The sequence below is a fragment of the Bombina bombina genome, chromosome 4 (assembly GCF_027579735.1).
Source record: "Bombina bombina isolate aBomBom1 chromosome 4, aBomBom1.pri, whole genome shotgun sequence".
Taxonomy (NCBI): domain Eukaryota; kingdom Metazoa; phylum Chordata; class Amphibia; order Anura; family Bombinatoridae; genus Bombina; species Bombina bombina.
In genome coordinates, this window is record NC_069502.1 from 1,109,745,485 (window position 1) to 1,109,763,875 (window position 18,391).

Here is an 18,391-nt window from a genome sequence, read left to right on the forward strand (position 1 = left end):
TTATCCAAAATGCCTACTTATCAGAGAAAGCGCGATTGCTCTGTTTTAAACACTGAAGAGCAAGAGGACGCTGATGATAACTGTTCTGACATACCCTCACACCAATCTCAAGGGGCCATGAGGGAGGTTTTGTCTGATGGAGAAATTTCAGATTCAGGAAAAATTTCTCATCAAGCTGAACCTGATGTTGTGACATTTAAATTTAAATTAGAACATCTCCGCGCACTGCTTAAGGAGGTGTTATCTACTCTGGATGATTGTGACAATTTGGTCATTCCAGAGAAATTATGTAAGATGGACAAGTTCCTAGAGGTTCCGGTGCCCCCCGACGCTTTTCCTATACCCAAGCGGGTGCCGGACATAGTAAATAAAGAGTGGGAAAGGCCCGGCATACCTTTTGTTCCCCCCCCTATATTTAAGAAATTATTTCCTATAGTCGACCCCAGAAAGGACTTATGGCAGACAGTCCCCAAGGTCGAGGGGGCGGTTTCTACTCTAAACAAACGCACTACTATTCCTATCGAAGATAGTTGTGCTTTCAAAGATCCTATCGATAAGAAATTAGAGGGTTTGCTTAAAAAGATTTTTGTACAGCAAGGTTACCTTCTACAACCAATTTGATGCATTGTTCCTGTCACTACGGCAGCGTGTTTCTGGTTCGAGGAACTAGAAAAATCGCTCAGTAAAGAATCTTCGTATGAGGAGGTTATGGACAGAGTTCAAGCACTTAAATTGGCTAACTCTTTTGTTTTAGATGCCGCTTTGCAATTAGCTAGATTAGCGGCGAAAAATTCAGGGTTTGCTGTCGTGGCGCGCAGAGTGCTTTGGCTAAAGTCTTGGTCAGCGGATGTGTCTTCCAAGACAAAATTGCTTAACATTCCTTTCAAAGGTAAAACATTATTTGGACCTGATTTGAAAGAGATTATTTCAGACATCACTGGGGGAAAGGGCCACGCCCTCCCACAGGATAGGTCTTTTAAGGCTAATAATAAGCCTAATTTTCATCCCTTTCGCAGAAACGGACCAGTCTCTAATTCTGTATCCTCTAAGCAAGAGGGTAATACTTCACAACCCAAACCAGCCTGGAAACCAATGCAAGGCTGGAACAAGGGTAAGCAGGCCAAGAAGCCTACCACTGCTACCAAAACAGCATGAAGGGATAGCCCCCGATCCGGGACCGGATCTAGTGGGGGGCAGTCTTTCTCTCTTTGCTCAGGCTTGGGCAAGAGATGTTCAGGATCCTTGGGCGCTAGAAATAGTTTCTCAAGGTTATCTCCTGGAATTCAAGGAACTACCCCCAAGGGGAAGGTTCCACAGGTCTCAATTATCTTCAAACCAAATAAAGAGACAGGCATTCTTACATTGTGTAGAAGACCTGTTAAAGATGGGAGTGATACATCCAGTTCCAATAAGAGAACAAGGAATGGGATTTTATTCCAATCTGTTCATAGTTCCCAAAAAAGAGGGAACATTCAGACCAATTTTGGATCTAAAGATCCTAAACAAATTTCTCAGGGTACCATCGTTCAAAATGGAAACTATTCAAACGATCCTACCTACTATCCAGGAAAATCAATTTATGACTACCGTGGATTTAAAGGATGCGTACCTACATATTCCTATCCACAAGGAACATCATCAGTTCCTAAGGTTCGCTTTTCTGGACAAGCATTACCAGTTTGTGGCACTTCCATTTGGATTAGCCACTGCTCCAAGGATTTTCACAAAGGTACTAGGGTCCCTTCTAGCGGTTCTAAGACCAAGGGGCATTGCAGTAGTACCTTACTTGGACGACATCCTGATTCAAGCGTCGTCCCTGTCAAAAGCAAAGGCTCATACAGACATCGTCCTAGCCTTTCTCAGATCTCATGGATGGAAGGTGAACAAAGAAAAAAGTTCTCTGTCCCCGTCAACAAGAGTTCCCTTCTTGGGAACAATAATAGATTCCTTAGAAATGAGGATTTTTCTGACAGAGGTCAGAAAATCAAAACTTCTAAGCTCTTGTCAAGTACTTCATTCTGTTCCTCGTCCTTCCATAGCGCAGTGCATGGAAGTAATAGGATTGATGGTTGCAACAATGGACATAGTTCCTTTTGCACGAATTCATCTAAGACCATTACAACTGTGCATGCTCAGACAGTGGAATGGGGATTATACAGACTTGTCTCCGACGATTCAAGTAGATCAAAAGACCAGAGATTCACTCCGTTGGTGGCTGACCCTGGACAATCTGTCACAGGGAATGAGCTTCCGCAGACCAGAGTGGGTCATTGTCACGACCGACGCCAGCCTAGTGGGCTGGGGCGCGGTCTGGGAATCCCTGAAAGCTCAGGGTCTATGGTCTCGGGAAGAGTCTCTTCTCCCGATAAACATTCTGGAACTGAGAGCGATATTCAATGCTCTCAGAGCTTGGCCTCAACTAGCAAAGGCCAAATTCATAAGGTTTCAGTCAGACAACATGACGACCGTTGCATATATCAATCATCAGGGGGGAACAAGGACTTCCCTGGCGATGAAAGAAGTGACCAAGATAATTCAATGGGCGGAGGATCACTCCTGCCACTTGTCTGCGATCCACATCCCAGGAGTGGAAAATTGGGAAGCGGATTTTCTGAGTCGTCAGACATTCCATCCGGGGGAGTGGGAACTCCATCCGGAAATCTTTGCCCAAATAACTCAATTATGGGGCATTCCAGACATGGATCTGATGGCGTCTCGTCAGAACTTCAAGGTTCCTTGCTACGGGTCCAGATCCAGGGATCCCAAGGCGACCCTAGTAGATGCACTAGTAGCACCTTGGACCTTCAACCTAGCTTATGTATTCCCACCGTTTCCTCTCATCCCCAGGCTGGTAGCCAGGATCAATCAGGAGAGGGCCTCGGTGATCTTGATAGCTCCTGCGTGGCCACGCAGGACTTGGTATGCAGACCTGTGACCAGCTTTGCTGGGACTCTTTGCCATTTCCTGTTGGGGAAGAGAATATCCCACAAGTAAGGATGACGCCGTGGACCGGACACACCGTTGGAGAAAGTAATTTATCAGGTAAGCATAAATTCTGTTTTTTTTCAACAAAATAATTGCTTATCGTTTTTTTTTTCTTCTTTTTTTTTTGCAGCGTGGTTGGTACATAAATGAAAATGAGTATTACTTGCTTCTTTTCACACTGACTGTCCGCTGCTTATATTATACAAGTTTTAGCCTGGAATACAGTTATCATCAAATATCCGAAAACGTCAGCTATTCGTTTACATCAATGCTTGTTTATGTGTTTTACTATCCAGTGTTTCACAACGGTCCTATAATAACCTTCAATGAATTCAGCAAGCAGGTAAGTGGCAATCTCTGATATTATTTATGGTTGGAAGTCTACAGTGAGGGTTTGAAGGGGGTTAGATTATAGAGGCCGTTTGTTTTTGATGACTTTAGCCAGAGCATTGTGCTAGGAATATCTACAAACAACATTATTAAATGTCGGAATATGTGATCCAAAGAGTGTGGCAGCTTTCAAGGTAATAGACAACTACCTGGGTACGGAAGAAAATAATAAATAAGCCCAATATAATCTATACTGAAAGGATTTATAGTATTAAAAACATCTTTATTAAGTAATGTTCTAGGGAATAGCAATTTCTTTCCTGTAACCTAAAAAGTAATTCATACATAAACTTACAAAACTCTTGTGGAAATTTTCACCCAAAAAGTGTCAGAACTTTGTGTGCACCTAAATCAACTCAGTTATTACACAGACCTATAGTGATGGCAAATTGCCACCAGTCTTGCTAAAACTTACGTGATCTCTTACTCTGACTGAGAGTTTGCCATGTTAATCGTCAGCATAAATAGAAAAAAAATCTTAGGAGCAATAAAAGTAACAATATTGTAATTTCCTCTGCTATACAGGCAGTCCCCGGGCTACGAACATCCGACTTACGTACAACTCACACTTACGAACGGGCCTGTAAATCAAGCCCCACAAGCAAAAGTGAATACAGTACAGTACAGCAATAAACACTTACTGATGTGTTCAGTGCTGCTCGGTCCTGGGGGAAACAAAAGTGTACCTAAACATCACTGAGAGTGCCGTCGCTCCGTGCCGTCGCTCCTATGTGTCATCAAGGGATTCCCTCCTCAAGTCGGCTCATCACCTCCGTAACAACTGACGTCTGCACTCGCCGGTCACATGACCTGTACACACCCCTCTTCTCATTGGTCTGTGGATGCGTCTCCCTAGAAGAACTCTGTGGGGGGTAGTTATCAACGTGTCAACTTTTCTGCCTTCGCCGGCCCAATACGCCCGCCTAAGCTCGCCTACCATCGCCGCCGCGGACCTGAAAAAATTTGCCTAAGTTATCAATGAATCTGTCAAAAAGCCGTGCACCAAGTATGGACTGTGAGTTATCACTCATCCGATCTCGCTGCTCTTCGGCTTTTTTACAGCTTTATTGCTAGCCTGTCACTAAGCACCCACACTAAACTACACTGTTCTACCCCCTATACCGGCGCCCCCGGAGCCCCCCTGCAACTCAATAAAGTTACTAACCCCTAAACCGCCGATCCTAGACCCCGCCGCAACTCTTATAAATGTATTAACCCCTAAACCGCCGCTCCTAGACCCTGCCGCAACTCTTATAAATGTATTAACCCCTAAACCGCCGCTCCCGGACACCGCCGCAACCTACATTATACCTAGTAACCCCAATCCTGCCCCCCCTATACCGCCGCCCTCTATAATAAAGTTATTAACCCCTATCCTGCTTATCCCGCACCTCGCCGCAACTAAATAAATAGTTTAACCCCTAAACCGCCGTTCCCGGACCCTGCCGCAACCTATATTAAACTTATTAACCCCTAATCTGCCCCCCCCCCCACACTGTTCCCACCTATAATACATTTATTAACCCCTATCCTGCCCCCCTACACCACCGCCACTGTAATAAATTTATTAACCCCTAAACCTAAGTCTAATACTAACCCTAACACCCCCCCTAACTTAAATATTAATTAAATAAATCTAAATAATATTTCTATTATTAACTAAATTATTCCTATTTAAAACTAAATACTTACCTGTAAAATAAACCCTAAGATAGCTGCAATATAATTAATAATTACATTGTAGCTATTTTAGGATTTATATTTATTTTACAGGTAACTTTGTATTTACTTTAGCTAGTTAGAATAGTTATTAACTATTTAATAACTACCTAGCTAAAAGAAATACAAAATTACCTGTAAAATAAATCCTAACCTAAGTTACAATTAAACCTAACACTACACTATCATTACATTAATTAAATAAATTAACTACAAATAACTACAATTAAATACAATTACATAAACTAACTAAAGTACAAAAAATAAAAAAGCTAAGTTACAAAAAATAAAAAAATAAGTTACAAACATTTAAAAAATATTACAACAATTTTAAGCTAATTACACCTAATCTAAGCCCCCTAATAAAATATCAAAGCCCCCCAAAATAAAAAAAAATTCCCTACCCTATTCTACATTAAAAAATTTCAAAGCTCTTTTACCTTACCAGCCCTTAAAAGGGCCTTTTGTGGGGCATGCCCCAAAGAAAACTGCTCTTTTGCCTGTAAGAGAAAAATACAACCCCCCAACATTAAAACCCACCACCCACATACCCCTAATCTAACCCAAACCCCCCTTAAAATAACCTAACACTAATCCCCTGAAGATCATCCTACCTTGAGTCGTCTTCACTCAGCCGAGCCACCGATGGAACTGAAGAGGAGATCCGGAGCGGGAGAAGTGATCCTCCAAGGGGCGCTGAGCCAATCAGATTTTTCCTACCTTAATTCCGATTGGCTGATAGAATCCTATCAGCCAATCGGAATTGAAGGGACGCAATCTTGGATGACGTCCCTTAAAGGAGCCTTCATTCGTCGGTAGTCCGTCGGGAAAGAAGGATGTTCCGCGTCGGCAGGATAAAGATGGATGCTGAAGAAAGAAGATTGAAGACCCCGCTTGGAAGATGACATCGCCCGGATGGAAGACTTCTTCAGCGCCGCTTGGAAGATTACATCGCCCGGATGGAAGACTTCTTCAGCGCCCCTTGGAAGATTACATCGCCCGGATGGAAGACTTCTTCAGCGCCCCTTGGAGGATCACTTCTGCCGCTCCGGATCTCCTCTTCAGTTCCATCGGTGAGTGAAGATGACTCAAGGTAGGATGATCTTCAGGGGATTAGTGTTAAGTTATTTTAAGGGGGGTTTGGGTTAGATTAGGGGTATGTGGGTGGTGGGTTTTAATGTTGGGGGGTTTGTATATATTTCTTTTACAGGCAAAAGAGCAGTTTTCTTTGGGGCATGCCCCACAAAAGGCCCTTTTAAGGGCTGGTAAGGTAAAAGAGCTTTGAACTTTTTTAATGTAGAATAGGGTAGGGAATTTTTTAATTTTGGGGGGCTTTGTTATTTTATTAGGGGGCTTAGATTAGGTGTAATTAGCTTAAAATTGTTGTAATATTTTTTAAATGTTTGTAACTTATTTTTTTTATTTTTTGTAACTTAGCTTTTTTATTTTTTGTACTTTAGTTAGTTTATGTAATTATATTTAATTGTAGTTATTTGTAGTTAATTTATTTAATTAATGTAATGATAGTGTAGTGTTAGGTTTAATTGTAACTTAGGTTAAGATTTATTTTACAGGTAATTTTGTATTTCTTTTAGCTAGGTAGTTATTAAATAGTTAATAACTATTTTATAACTATTCTAACTAGCTAAAATAAATACAAAGTTACCTGTAAAATAAATATAAATCCTAAAATAGTTACAATGTAATTATTAATTACATTGTAGCTATCTTAGGGTTTATTTTACAGGTAAGTATTTAGTTTTAAATAGAAATAATTTATTAAAGTATAGTGTAGTGTTAGGTGTAATTGTAATTTAGGTTAGTTTTTAGTTTACAGGTACATTTCTCTTTATTTTAGCTAGGTAAGCTATTAAATAGTTAATAACTATTTAATAGCTATTGTATCTAGTTAAAATAAATTGAAAGTTACCTGTAAAATAAAAATAAATCCTAAGATAGCTACAATATACCAAGAATGTTTAAGGTTGTACTGCAATATTTGAAAATGTTTGTTTAAGGTTGTTTAAGGTTGTAGTGTACAGTACTGTACTGTACTGTACAATACCTGTATTTGAAAATGTTTAAGCATTTATATGCACAGTTAAAAATAAATAATATATTAAGACAAACATCTGTCCAAGTTGCATTTGTTGCATTTCCTGAGTAGAACGCCATTCAATTTAGTTCTGGTGAGTATGGTATGGGGTTAGAGCCACTTGAGGTTTCACTGCTGTCTGTATCCTCATTAGAAAGATTGTTTGGCTAGAGTTTCACCTAAAAAAGTGCCTGTTCTGACTTACATACAGATTCAACTTAAGAACAAACCTAAAGTCTCTATCTTGTACGTAACCTGGGGACTGCCTGTATATAACTATATCATCTACATGGGACAAGTCATATCATACTAAAGTAAAGAAAAAAACATTGCTTTTGCTTTAAACGATATCCTGTCAGTTATTTAATGGACTCATTATTGTCGGGACATCTCTTTAAATTTAAATCCCCAGGAAGTGTATGTTTGTGTATAACTCGTATAACTTTGTGTTGGACAGATTGCTCACTGGCTGATAAGGATGCATTCCACAGGTATATTGGGGGTTAGTTACACACCCGAGTATAATAACAAAAATGATTTTTTTCCAGCATCCAATTCCCCCTTTATGCTCTTCTCATTATCTATCAGAGTAATGAAGAGACATGCATTGCTCCTCATTTTAGGTGTTGCCATTGCCAACCCATGTTGATGCCATGTAGTATGTGATGGTGTCACATTCAGTTGGTTAATTTTCAGAAGACAGATGCACTTCCTTATTACTCTGACTGAAAGGTTCAGGGACCATTATGGAGCCCATATATTGGCTCCCACACAATACAGATGGATATGCAACACTTGTTTCAAAGAGTATTATCTGCTTTTCAAATGACAATGTCAGAAGCCCCTCTAAAATGCAGTGATTGTTGTAAAAAGAGTGATAACCTGCAATCCTTGGATTCTTGCAACGGGAGAGGGGCAGACACTATTTCTTTTCTTTAGAGGGACACGTGACCCCTCTTTTGAAACAGTGGTGATCCCTCAGTCTGTTAAGGGTTCACTATGGGGAATGATGATATTTGCACTTTGGATACTAGGGACATTTTCTCTGAAGAAGGGCTATCATTATTATTATTATTATGTATGTATAAACTGCCAACAAATTCTGCAGCGCTTTCCATGGGTACAAATGATAAAAATGCAGGGACAATACAATTTATTTAAGACAAAGGACAAAATTTATCAAACAAAAACAGGAGGAATTGAGTGCCCTATTCCCATGGGAACATACATTCTAGAAGGGTAGGAGGGTGAGAAACAGGAGGTAGGGACTGCAAAGGTGAGAATGATGTTAGTGTGGAGCTAGATGAGGGCAAGTTGAATTTATTTGTTAATAACCTGGGTGATAGGCTTTCCTGAACAAAAATGTCTTTAGGGAGCATTTGAAAGAGGGCAGATTAGGGGAAATTCTGACAGCACAAGGAAGTTCCAGAGGGTTGGTGCCGCACAGGAGAAGTCCTGCGTCTAGCATGGGAGAAGGTCACTGTTGGATATTAGGAGGCAGGCTGGAGTATATTTGTTGTTTAGTGAAGACAGGTGGGGGCAGCGTTGGGAAGGACTTTGTAGGTCAGGGTGAGAATTTTGAATTTATTTTGCTGTGAATGGGGAACCAGTGATGGGTCTTGTAGAGAGGTATAGCATATACAGAGTGTCTAGAAAGGTGGATTAGCCTGGTAGAGGCATTTAGGATGGATTGGAAGGGGGGAAGGCGAGAGTCAGGAAGGCCAGTTAGTAGGTTATTACAGTAGTCAAGTTGGAAAATTAGCAGGGAGTGGATTAACTGCTTAGTAGTGTTAGCGCTCAGAAACGGAAGAATTTTGGAGATTGCGTAGGTGGTTGTGGCAGGATGAAGAGAGCAGTTGCATGTGGGGTATGAAGGAGAGATTGGAGGCAAGTGTAATTCGGAGGCAACAAACTTGGTGTGATGGGGAGATAGTGGTGCCTCCAACAGTTATAGAAGAGTTAGAAATTTGAATAGAGTTAGAGGGGGTGGGGGATTAAAAGTAGCTCAGTCTTGGACATGTTAAATTTTAGGTGGTGAGAAGCCATCTAGGAAAAGATGCCAGATAAGCCATTGAGTATTGGTGGAGAGGTAGATCTGAGTATCATCAGCGTAGAGGTGATATTATATCCCCCTGCTTTTATTTAGAGGGGCAGGATACCCCTCATTTGAACATGGGGGCATCATCTATTGATCAAAGTGTCACTTTCGTCATCTTTAACCTTGGTTACCTGCATTTTTAGTCACATGGACATTCTTTATAAGGTTGATAGGGCTTGTACCCCCTTTTAAGTCACTCAGAGTTTTGGAAAGAGGGAAGGTATACATTTCCATAAGAAACATATTAAAGGCATAGGCATACCTCTATAGGTTTTGCAAAAATCTGTATGATGATATCTAGAGTGTTCTGGTTCTAAAAGCACTCTAGCACTCAAATCTAAGCACCAAATAATGCAAATAACACATCCTTTGAAAGGAGAGTCTCCTCTTTCAGTTAAATAGTCAAACACACTCTGCAGTGGCTGACAAGTGATTACATGGCAACACAATCTCCTAAAAGATCCTTAAGCATTTGGAGCAAAATATTGCTGGACAGGGCAGTCCATCCCATATAATAGGGACATGTAACCTCTCATGTAACCTCTCATTTGAAAAAGATAATTTGAAATTTATGACTCCTCATTTAAAAGAGGTAATTTTAAATTCAAGTTGATGTTTCAGTGTGGATAGACCAAATAAAAGTGATGTCAAAACATTGGAGGATTGGATAAATAACTGGAATATAAAGTTCAGCATTGAAAAATGCAAAATAATGCATATAGGAAAGACAAAATCCAAACACTTATTTTCTGATTTGCATCAGAAATAGTAAGGTTCTAATGTATCTTTACAAAACACTAGTTAGGCCTCATCTTGAGTATTGTGAGCAGTTCTTGAGGTCATCCGATATGCAGCGTCGCCCGCAAATGCCGGCGACGCTGAATTTTGCGCTGGTTTGGTATCCTATATACGGCGTAACATAGAAGTTACGCCCGTATATTTCTGCCGTCGCCCGTAGTTTTTTGGGCCATAGGCAGGTATACCAAACCAGCGCAGTTTGGTATCCAATATACAGCGTAAGGACTTACGTGGTGAAAATGGAGAAATCTTACTCCATTTTCACCTCGCCACAAAAAGCAGCCGTAGTAAGCCTTACACTGTCTATTGGAGCCCCGTAACTCCCTAAACTAGCTACAAAATAAACCTAAACACCTAACGCATGTGCAATGTCTATCTACCTGTCAACCGCGATCCCCCGCAACAATCCCTAATAAAGTTATTAACCCCTAAACCGCCGATCCCGGACCCCGCCGCCATTTACAATAAAAGTATAACTCCCTAATGTGAGCTCCTACCTTGCCGCCAACTACATTAAACTACCCCCTAAAGTGAGCCCCTTACACTGCCGCCATCTATTTTAAAATGATTAACCCCTAATTTAATACCCCTACACCGCCGCCAGCTATATTAAATTAATTAACCCCTAATTTAATCCCCCTACCCTGCCGCCACCTATATTAAATTATTTAACCCCTAATCTAATCCCCCTACCCCGCCGCCACCTATATTAAATTATTTAACCCCTAAATTACTAAACTATCCCTACCACTAAACCTAAGTCTAACCCTACAAATAGCCCTGAAAAGGGCTTTTTGCGTGACATTACCCCAAAGTAAACTGCTCTATTGCCAGCCCTTAAAAGGGCTTTTTGCGGGGCATGCCCCCAAGAATTCAGCTCTTTTACCAGCCGTTAAAAGGGCTTTTGGTGGGGCTTTGTCACAAAGTAAACCGCTCTCTTGCATCTAATCTAAATCCCCCTATACCGCCGCCACCTATAATAAATGTATTACCCCCAAATCTAATCCCCCTACACCGCCGCCACCTATATTAAATAGATTAACCCCTAATCTAATCCCCCTACACCGCCGCCACCTATATTAAACACATTAACCCCTAATCTAATCCCCCTACACCGCCGCCAGCTATATTAACCCTAATTATATTAGGGTTAATATAGTTAATATAGTTATTATATTATATATATATTTAGTATAATAACCCTATCTAACTCTAACATCCCTAACTAAACTCTTATTAAAATAAATCTAATATTAATATTATTAATGAAAATATTCCTATTTAAATCTAAATACTTACCTATAAAATAAACCCTAAGATAGCTACAATATAATTAATAATTACATTGTAGCTATTTTAGGGTTTATATTTATTTTAAAGGTAACTTGGTATTTATTTTAACTAGGTACAATAGCTATTAAATAGTTAATAACTATTTAATAGCTACCTAGATAAATAATTACCAATTTACCTGTAAAATAAATCCTAACCTAAGTTACAAATACACCTACACTATCAATAAATTAAATAAACTACAAATATCATTCGTCGGCACGACGACTTCCCGACGAATGATGTTCCTTTAAATGACGTCATCCAAGATGGTGTCCGTCGAATTCCGATTGGCTGATAGGATTCTATCAGCCAATCGGAATTAAGGTAGAAAAATCTGATTGGCTAATTGAATCAGCCAATCAGATTCAAGTCATCGTGCCAGATGGATGCTCCGCGGCGGAGGAGCGAAGAAAGAAGATGGAAGATGCCGCTTTGCTTGAAGACATCACCGGATGGAAGAAGACTCTCTGCCGCTTGCTTGAAGACATCGCCGGATGGAAGAAGACTTCACTGCAGCTTGCTTGAAGACATCTCCCGGATCGGATGAAGAGTTCTGCCCGGCGGGGTGAATACAAGGTAGGGAGATCTTCAGGGGGGTAGTGTTAGGTTTATTTAAGGGAGATTTGGGTTAGATTATAGGGGTATGTGGGTGGTGAGTTGTAGTGTTGGGGGGTGGTATTTTTTTTTTTTTTCAGGCAAAAGAGCAGTTTTCTTTGGGGCATGCCCCGCAAAAGGCACTTTTAAGGGCTGGTACGGTAAAAGAGCTAACTTTTTTTAATTTAGAATAGTGCAGGGAAATTTTTTTATTTTGGGGGGCTTTATTATTTTATTAGGGGGCTTAGAATAGGTGTAATTAGCTTAAAAATCTTGTAATCTTTTTTTTATTTTTTTGTAATTTATTGGTTTTTTTTTTTGTAATTTAGTTTATTTAATTGTATTTTAGTTAGATATTTGTAGTTTATTTAATTTATTGATAGTGTAGGTGTATTTGTAACTTAGGTTAGGATTTATTTTACAGGTAAATTGGTAATTATTTTAACTAGGTAGCTATTAAATAGTTATTAACTATTTAATAGCTATTGTACCTAGTTAAAATAAATACCAAGTTACCTGGAAAATAAATATAAACCCTAAAATAGCTACAATGTAATTATTAATTATATTGTAACTATCTTAGGGTTTATTTTATAGGTAAGTATTCAGATTTAAATAGGAATATTTTAATTAATAATATTAATATTAGATTTATTTTAATAAGAGTTTAGTTAGGGATGTTAGAGTTAGATAGGGTTATTATACTTAATATATATATAATATAATAACTATATTAACTATATTAACCCTAATATAATTAGGGTTAATATAGCTAATATAGCTGGTGGCGGTGTAGGGGGATTAGATTAGGGGTTAATGCATTTATTCTAGGTGGCAGCGGTGTAGGGGGATTTAGATTAGATGCAAAAGAGCTGATTACTTTGTGACAAAGCCCCGCCAAAAGCCCTTTTAAGGGCTGGTAAAAGAGCTGAATTCTTTGGGGCATGCCCCACAAAAGCCCTTTTAAGGGCTGGCAATAGAGCAGTTTACTTTGGAGTAATGTCACGCAAAAAGCCCTTTTCAGGGCTATTTGTAGGGTTAGACTTAGGTTTAGTAGTAGGGATAGTTTAGTATTTTAGGGGATAAATAATTTAATATAGGTGGCGGCGGGGTAGGGGGATTAGATTAGGGGTTAATTAATTTAATATAGGTGGCGGCGGGGTAGGGGGATTAGATTAGGGGGTAATTAATTTAATATAGGTGGGGGCAGGGTAGGGGGATTAGATTAGGGGTTAAATAATTTAATATAGGTGGCGGCGGGGTAGGGGGATTAAATTAGGGGTTAATAATTTTAAAATAGATGGCGGCGGGGTAGGGGCTCACTTTAGGGGGTAGGTAAGGTAGATGGCGGTGGGGTAGGGGCTCACATTAGGGGGTTATAGATTTAATATAGCTGCCGGCGGGGTCCGGGAGCGGCGGTTTAGAGGTTAATAACTTTATTAGGTGGCGGCGGGGTCCGGGAGCGACGGTTTAGGGGTTAATAAATTTTTTATTGTTAGGATAGTGAGGGGGGATAGCGGATAGAGGGTTAGACGTGTCGGGCTATGTTTGGGAGGCGTGTTAGACAGTGCGGGTGATTTTATAACTTAGTCAGGTTTTGTAGGCGCGGGCAGTTTCTAAAGTGCCGTAAGTCACTGGTGACTCCAGAAATTTGTACTTACGCAGATTTCTGGACTTCGCTGGTTTATTAGACTTACGGCACTTTAGCCTCTGACAGCGCCGTATATAGGATAGCTTGAGTTGCAATCTGAAACTGCAGGCAGCGGGGGTTCCCTCGCTTGTGCCGAAAACTACGCTGCATATCGGATCGCGCCCCATATCTCCAGAAGGATATAAACAAACTGCAATCTGTTCAAAGGAAGGCTACTAAAATGGCACATGGTTTAAAAAATAAAACTTACCAGGAAAGGCCCAGTGACCTACATATTATAGCTTATAGGAGAGAAGGGAAAGTAGTGATATAAGTTTCAAATATATTAAGGAGCATAGTAAAGCTGAGGCTGTGAGTATTTTTCACAAAAAAGGTTTCGATATTAGACAAATTTCAACAGTTCAATTTTAAAAAATCTGTTATAATTAAAACATATTAAAAGTCCATCTTTAGGTTACCCTTAGGTAGTGTCCAAAATAAAGGTCTGTGTTGTTTATAGGACTAAGTGTCCTGCGGCACGAAACGCGTAAGGACACGCCCCCTTTCTCACCTCCATACCTGTGTGCATCGTTGTAACCTGTTATGAAGATGTTTGGATTAAATATCCGTTTTTTGCAATAATATTTCTTGTGCTGCCTTTTTTTCTTTTGTGGCATTTGGGACTGCTTGGTCCTTACGTGAGCCTGCACCTTTCACATCACCACAAGCTCTCTAGCCGCAAGGAACATTTCTATCTATACCGGAAGCTTTTACCCCGCGTTTGGAGGATCAGCTGGCTAGTCTGCCTGAAGCTACGCCTTCCCCTTTGATATGTTAAAACACCCTGTGACAGCAAGCTACTAGATGATCCTCTCCCGTCTGGTTACCCGAGGTTTAACAGCAACCTTTTCACTATTGTGACAACATAGCTCAGCGAACATGAAGGGCGAAGATACAATTCTTTGCAAGTTATTGCAGAGCTTGGAACTAAAGATGTCTGAGGGTTTTGAAAGCCTAACAAGCATACTGAGGGATATGCGCGTGGAGGCAGCCATTCTCCTGTGGCCAAAGTACAGAAGAGGGAAGACTCAATCGGTATGAACACATGTCAAAATCCCTGTACTGCGTGTTAGCACGGTAGTCTGCATGTACTTTCTCCGCAGACTTTCCTGGTGCCTATAATACTTGCTCACTTAACCTATGTGACATTGCCTTTCAAGCCCGTGACACTGTATGTTTTAAACTAGTACTGTACTTAATGACGAAGTTACATATTACTGATATTGTACTTAGTGCTATTTATGCAACTCTTTAAGTTTTCCCTCATTAACCTATGTCTCCCTACTACACCATAATCTCAGTGACTTAAAGGGACATTGAACCCAAATGTTTTCTTTCGTGATTCAGATAGAGCATGACATTTTAAGCAACTTTCTAATTTATTCCTATTATCAAATTTTCTTCATTCTCTTGGTATCTTTATTTGAAATGCAAGAATGTAAGTTTAGATGCCGGCCCATTTTTGGTGAACAACCTGGGTTGTTCTTGCTGATTGGTGGATAAATTCATCCACCAATAAAAAACTGCTTAAATAAAAAGAGAGAAGCGCTCAACCTGGGAACGAACAATAGCATAATAGCTTGTTCTATGGCTAGTTACCACCCTAGAAGCAGCCTCTTTTTGCTCAATATGTGCCTTTCACAGAGAAGAACTTTCCTGTAGCATATCAGTCTGATCCTGACTTCACAGTACAGTCCAGCACCGAAATACCAGTCAATCCCTCTCTGAACGAGAGAAACAGCAAAACCCCAGACGTACGTTTCGGCCTATTGTGGGCCTCGTCAGTGAGGTGCAGCCATATCCCTCTAGGCACACTGAGCAACGGGTCCACGTCTGGATTCCCGCATCACACTTAGGGAGACTTCCCTAAGTGTCATAATTTACATAAATAAAAAGAGAGAAGCGCTCAACCTGGGAACGAACAATAGCATAATAGCTTGTTCTATGGCTAGTTACCACCCTAGAAGCAGCCTCTTTTTGCTCAATATGTGCCTTTCACAGAGAAGAACTTTCCTGTAGCATATCAGTCTGATCCTGACTTCACATTACAGTCCAGCACCGAAATACCAGGCAATCCCTCTCTGAACGAAAGAAACGGCAAAACCCCAGACGTACGTTAATAAAAAACTGCTGTCCAGAGTCTGAACCAAAAAAGCTTAGTTGCCTTCTTTTTCAAATAAAGATAGCAAGAGAACAAAGAAACATTGATAATAGGAGTAAATTAGAAAGTTGCTTAAAATTACATGCTCTATCTGAATCATGAAAGAAAAAAATTGGGTTCAGTGTCCCTTTAAAAGTCTTACTCTACACTCCATTTGTTAGTTTCCTAACACCAGCTGGTCTTCTACAGAGGTAAAGAGAGCTATTGCCTTTATATAGGGTCCTGTCATACATATTTTAAAAGCCTATAGCTAGGACCTCTTTTAGTGCGATTTCATATGCACCATACATTTCTCTCAACTAGGTTATATATGTTTTAATACAAATAGTTTTAGGGGAGTTGTATTACTCTATAGGGTGACCTACATTATATATTAAGTTTTAATGTTGTAACTTTTTACAGGAATGACCGAGTTCAATAGACATGTCCCCCACCTCCGTACATGACTCGAGAGTGATTCCACATATACCCTCCTTATCCTGTCTCATCGCTAATGCAATCAGTCATCACTTGTGTTTTTTAGTTGATCCTTTCTTATACTATTTCTGTTTCTGAAATGACAAAACACTATATGTAACTCCTATATACTGAGCCACAAGTTAAAAACTTTCTATTAGATCATAACCCACTAAACATATTATACATTCTAAACTGGATAGTATATGGTCCACTAGCGTCACAATGCACTTCCCTGGCAATGACAAGAAGATGTATAGATGTAGTATTTATACACCGGGTTACAATGCTACAGTATTTTTTCTTGGAATAACAAATAAACCATTCATTTATATTCCACTAAACATTTTTACTACATCATTGTTATGTACAGCAGCCATTTCTTAGCTCTCTCTCTTGCATTTCTATTGTATCTACATCTCCTTAGGCCTCTATATCAAATCCTTAAGGTAGACACTAGACACGTTTTAACAATATTGGTACCCATAGTGCATCCCTCATGTGTTGCTCTTTGAATCTTTATGGCAGTGAAAAACACTTTCACAAATAGCTCTACACTGTTCCTATTTGGAACATGTATATATTTCCATTACGGAGTCATATGCTTAGAGATTCTGGTCTCCATTATATGTGTTTGCTGTGAAAGTTATCCGATAGTCTATACATTTTATTAAGGAAACTCTTCTTATGACTAAAGATATATAATTTAGTATACTAATATACCCTGCAAACTGTTTTTAACTCTCTTGCCTTAGATAATAACCCTACCTTCCATTTCATACTATATATCATTCTAGCCTACCTCATATAATTTAGCTCATTAATTTAAAACCTATAGTCTAAGGATCCTGCCATATTTTATATAGCTATCTTAGAAGGCTCTGCCCCCCTCATTTTTCCCTTTTATATTGAGCGGCTATTGCCCGCCGAACTCCCCCCCCCCCCCTCTATGTACCTTGGTCCATGAGTGGCCAAGGCAAAAGCCAACCCCCACATTCCACCATCAATAGATTAAAGAACTGCCCATATGTCAATGTGGGGATCATTAATCAGAAGATAAAATAAAAAATAAAAATAAAAAAAGGAAGTTCCATTTCAGCTTGTTCAAAACCTTTCTTCATACCATATCAAGAAATAATAGGGATCTTTCTCACTGCTTGTTCATCTCAATGTTTTACCTGCGTTTATGTAATTATTGTTTCTGATGCTATTATCCTTCATGGACCAAACTTGCATGCTATGTATCCTCACAACTTCAATAAAAAAAATTATTATAAAAATAATAAAAAAAAACTTTTAAAAAAAAAACTTCGCTAAAACAGCAAATCTAATGGTGGCCTAAGACTTTTGCACAGAACTGTAATTGTACATCCACTCACCGGCCACTTTATTAGTGATGTCGCGAACCTAAAAATTTCGGTTCGCGAACGGCGGACTCGATCTTCCACAACTGTTCGCGAACTGGGCGAACCGCCATTGACTTCAATAGGCAGGCGAACTTTAAAACCCACAGGGACTCTTTCTGGCCACAATAGTGATGGAAAAGTTGTTTCAAGGGGACTAACACCTGGACTGTGGCATGCCGGAGGGGGATCCATGGCAAAACTCCCATGGAAAATCACATAGTTGATGCAGAGTCTGGTTTTAAGCCATAAAGGGCATAAATCACCTAACATTCCTAAATTGTTTGGAATAACGTGCTTTAAAACATCAGGTATGATGTTGTATCGATCAGGTAGTGTAAGGGTTACGCCCGCTTCACAGTGACAGACCAAACTCCCCGTTTAAAGGGACAGTCTACACCAGAATTTTTATTGTTTTAAAAGATAGATAATCCCTTTATTACCCATTTCCCAGTTTTGCATAACTAACACATTTATAATAATATACTTTTAACCTCTGTGATTATCTTGTATCTAAGCCTCTGCAAACTGCCCCTTTTTTCAGTTCTTTTGACAGACTTGCAGTCTAGCCAATCAGTGCCTGCTCCCAGATAACTTCTCGTGCACAAGCACAGTGTTATCTATATGAAATACATGAACTAACACCCTCTAGTGGTGAAAAACTGTT

The 18,391-nt window shown here is 39.7% G+C and overlaps 1 protein-coding gene across 2 annotated transcripts in view; it reads left to right on the forward strand.

Annotated features, from left to right (window-relative positions):
* HHAT (hedgehog acyltransferase) overlaps positions 1–18,391 on the forward strand; it is a 1,153,474-nt gene that overhangs the window by 261,609 nt on the left and 873,474 nt on the right. For both annotated transcript variants that reach the window (XM_053712382.1, XM_053712383.1), the window contains one exon: positions 3,116–3,328. In XM_053712382.1, coding sequence (XP_053568357.1) covers positions 3,116–3,328 — 213 coding nt within the window. The remainder of the gene's footprint in view (positions 1–3,115; positions 3,329–18,391) is intronic.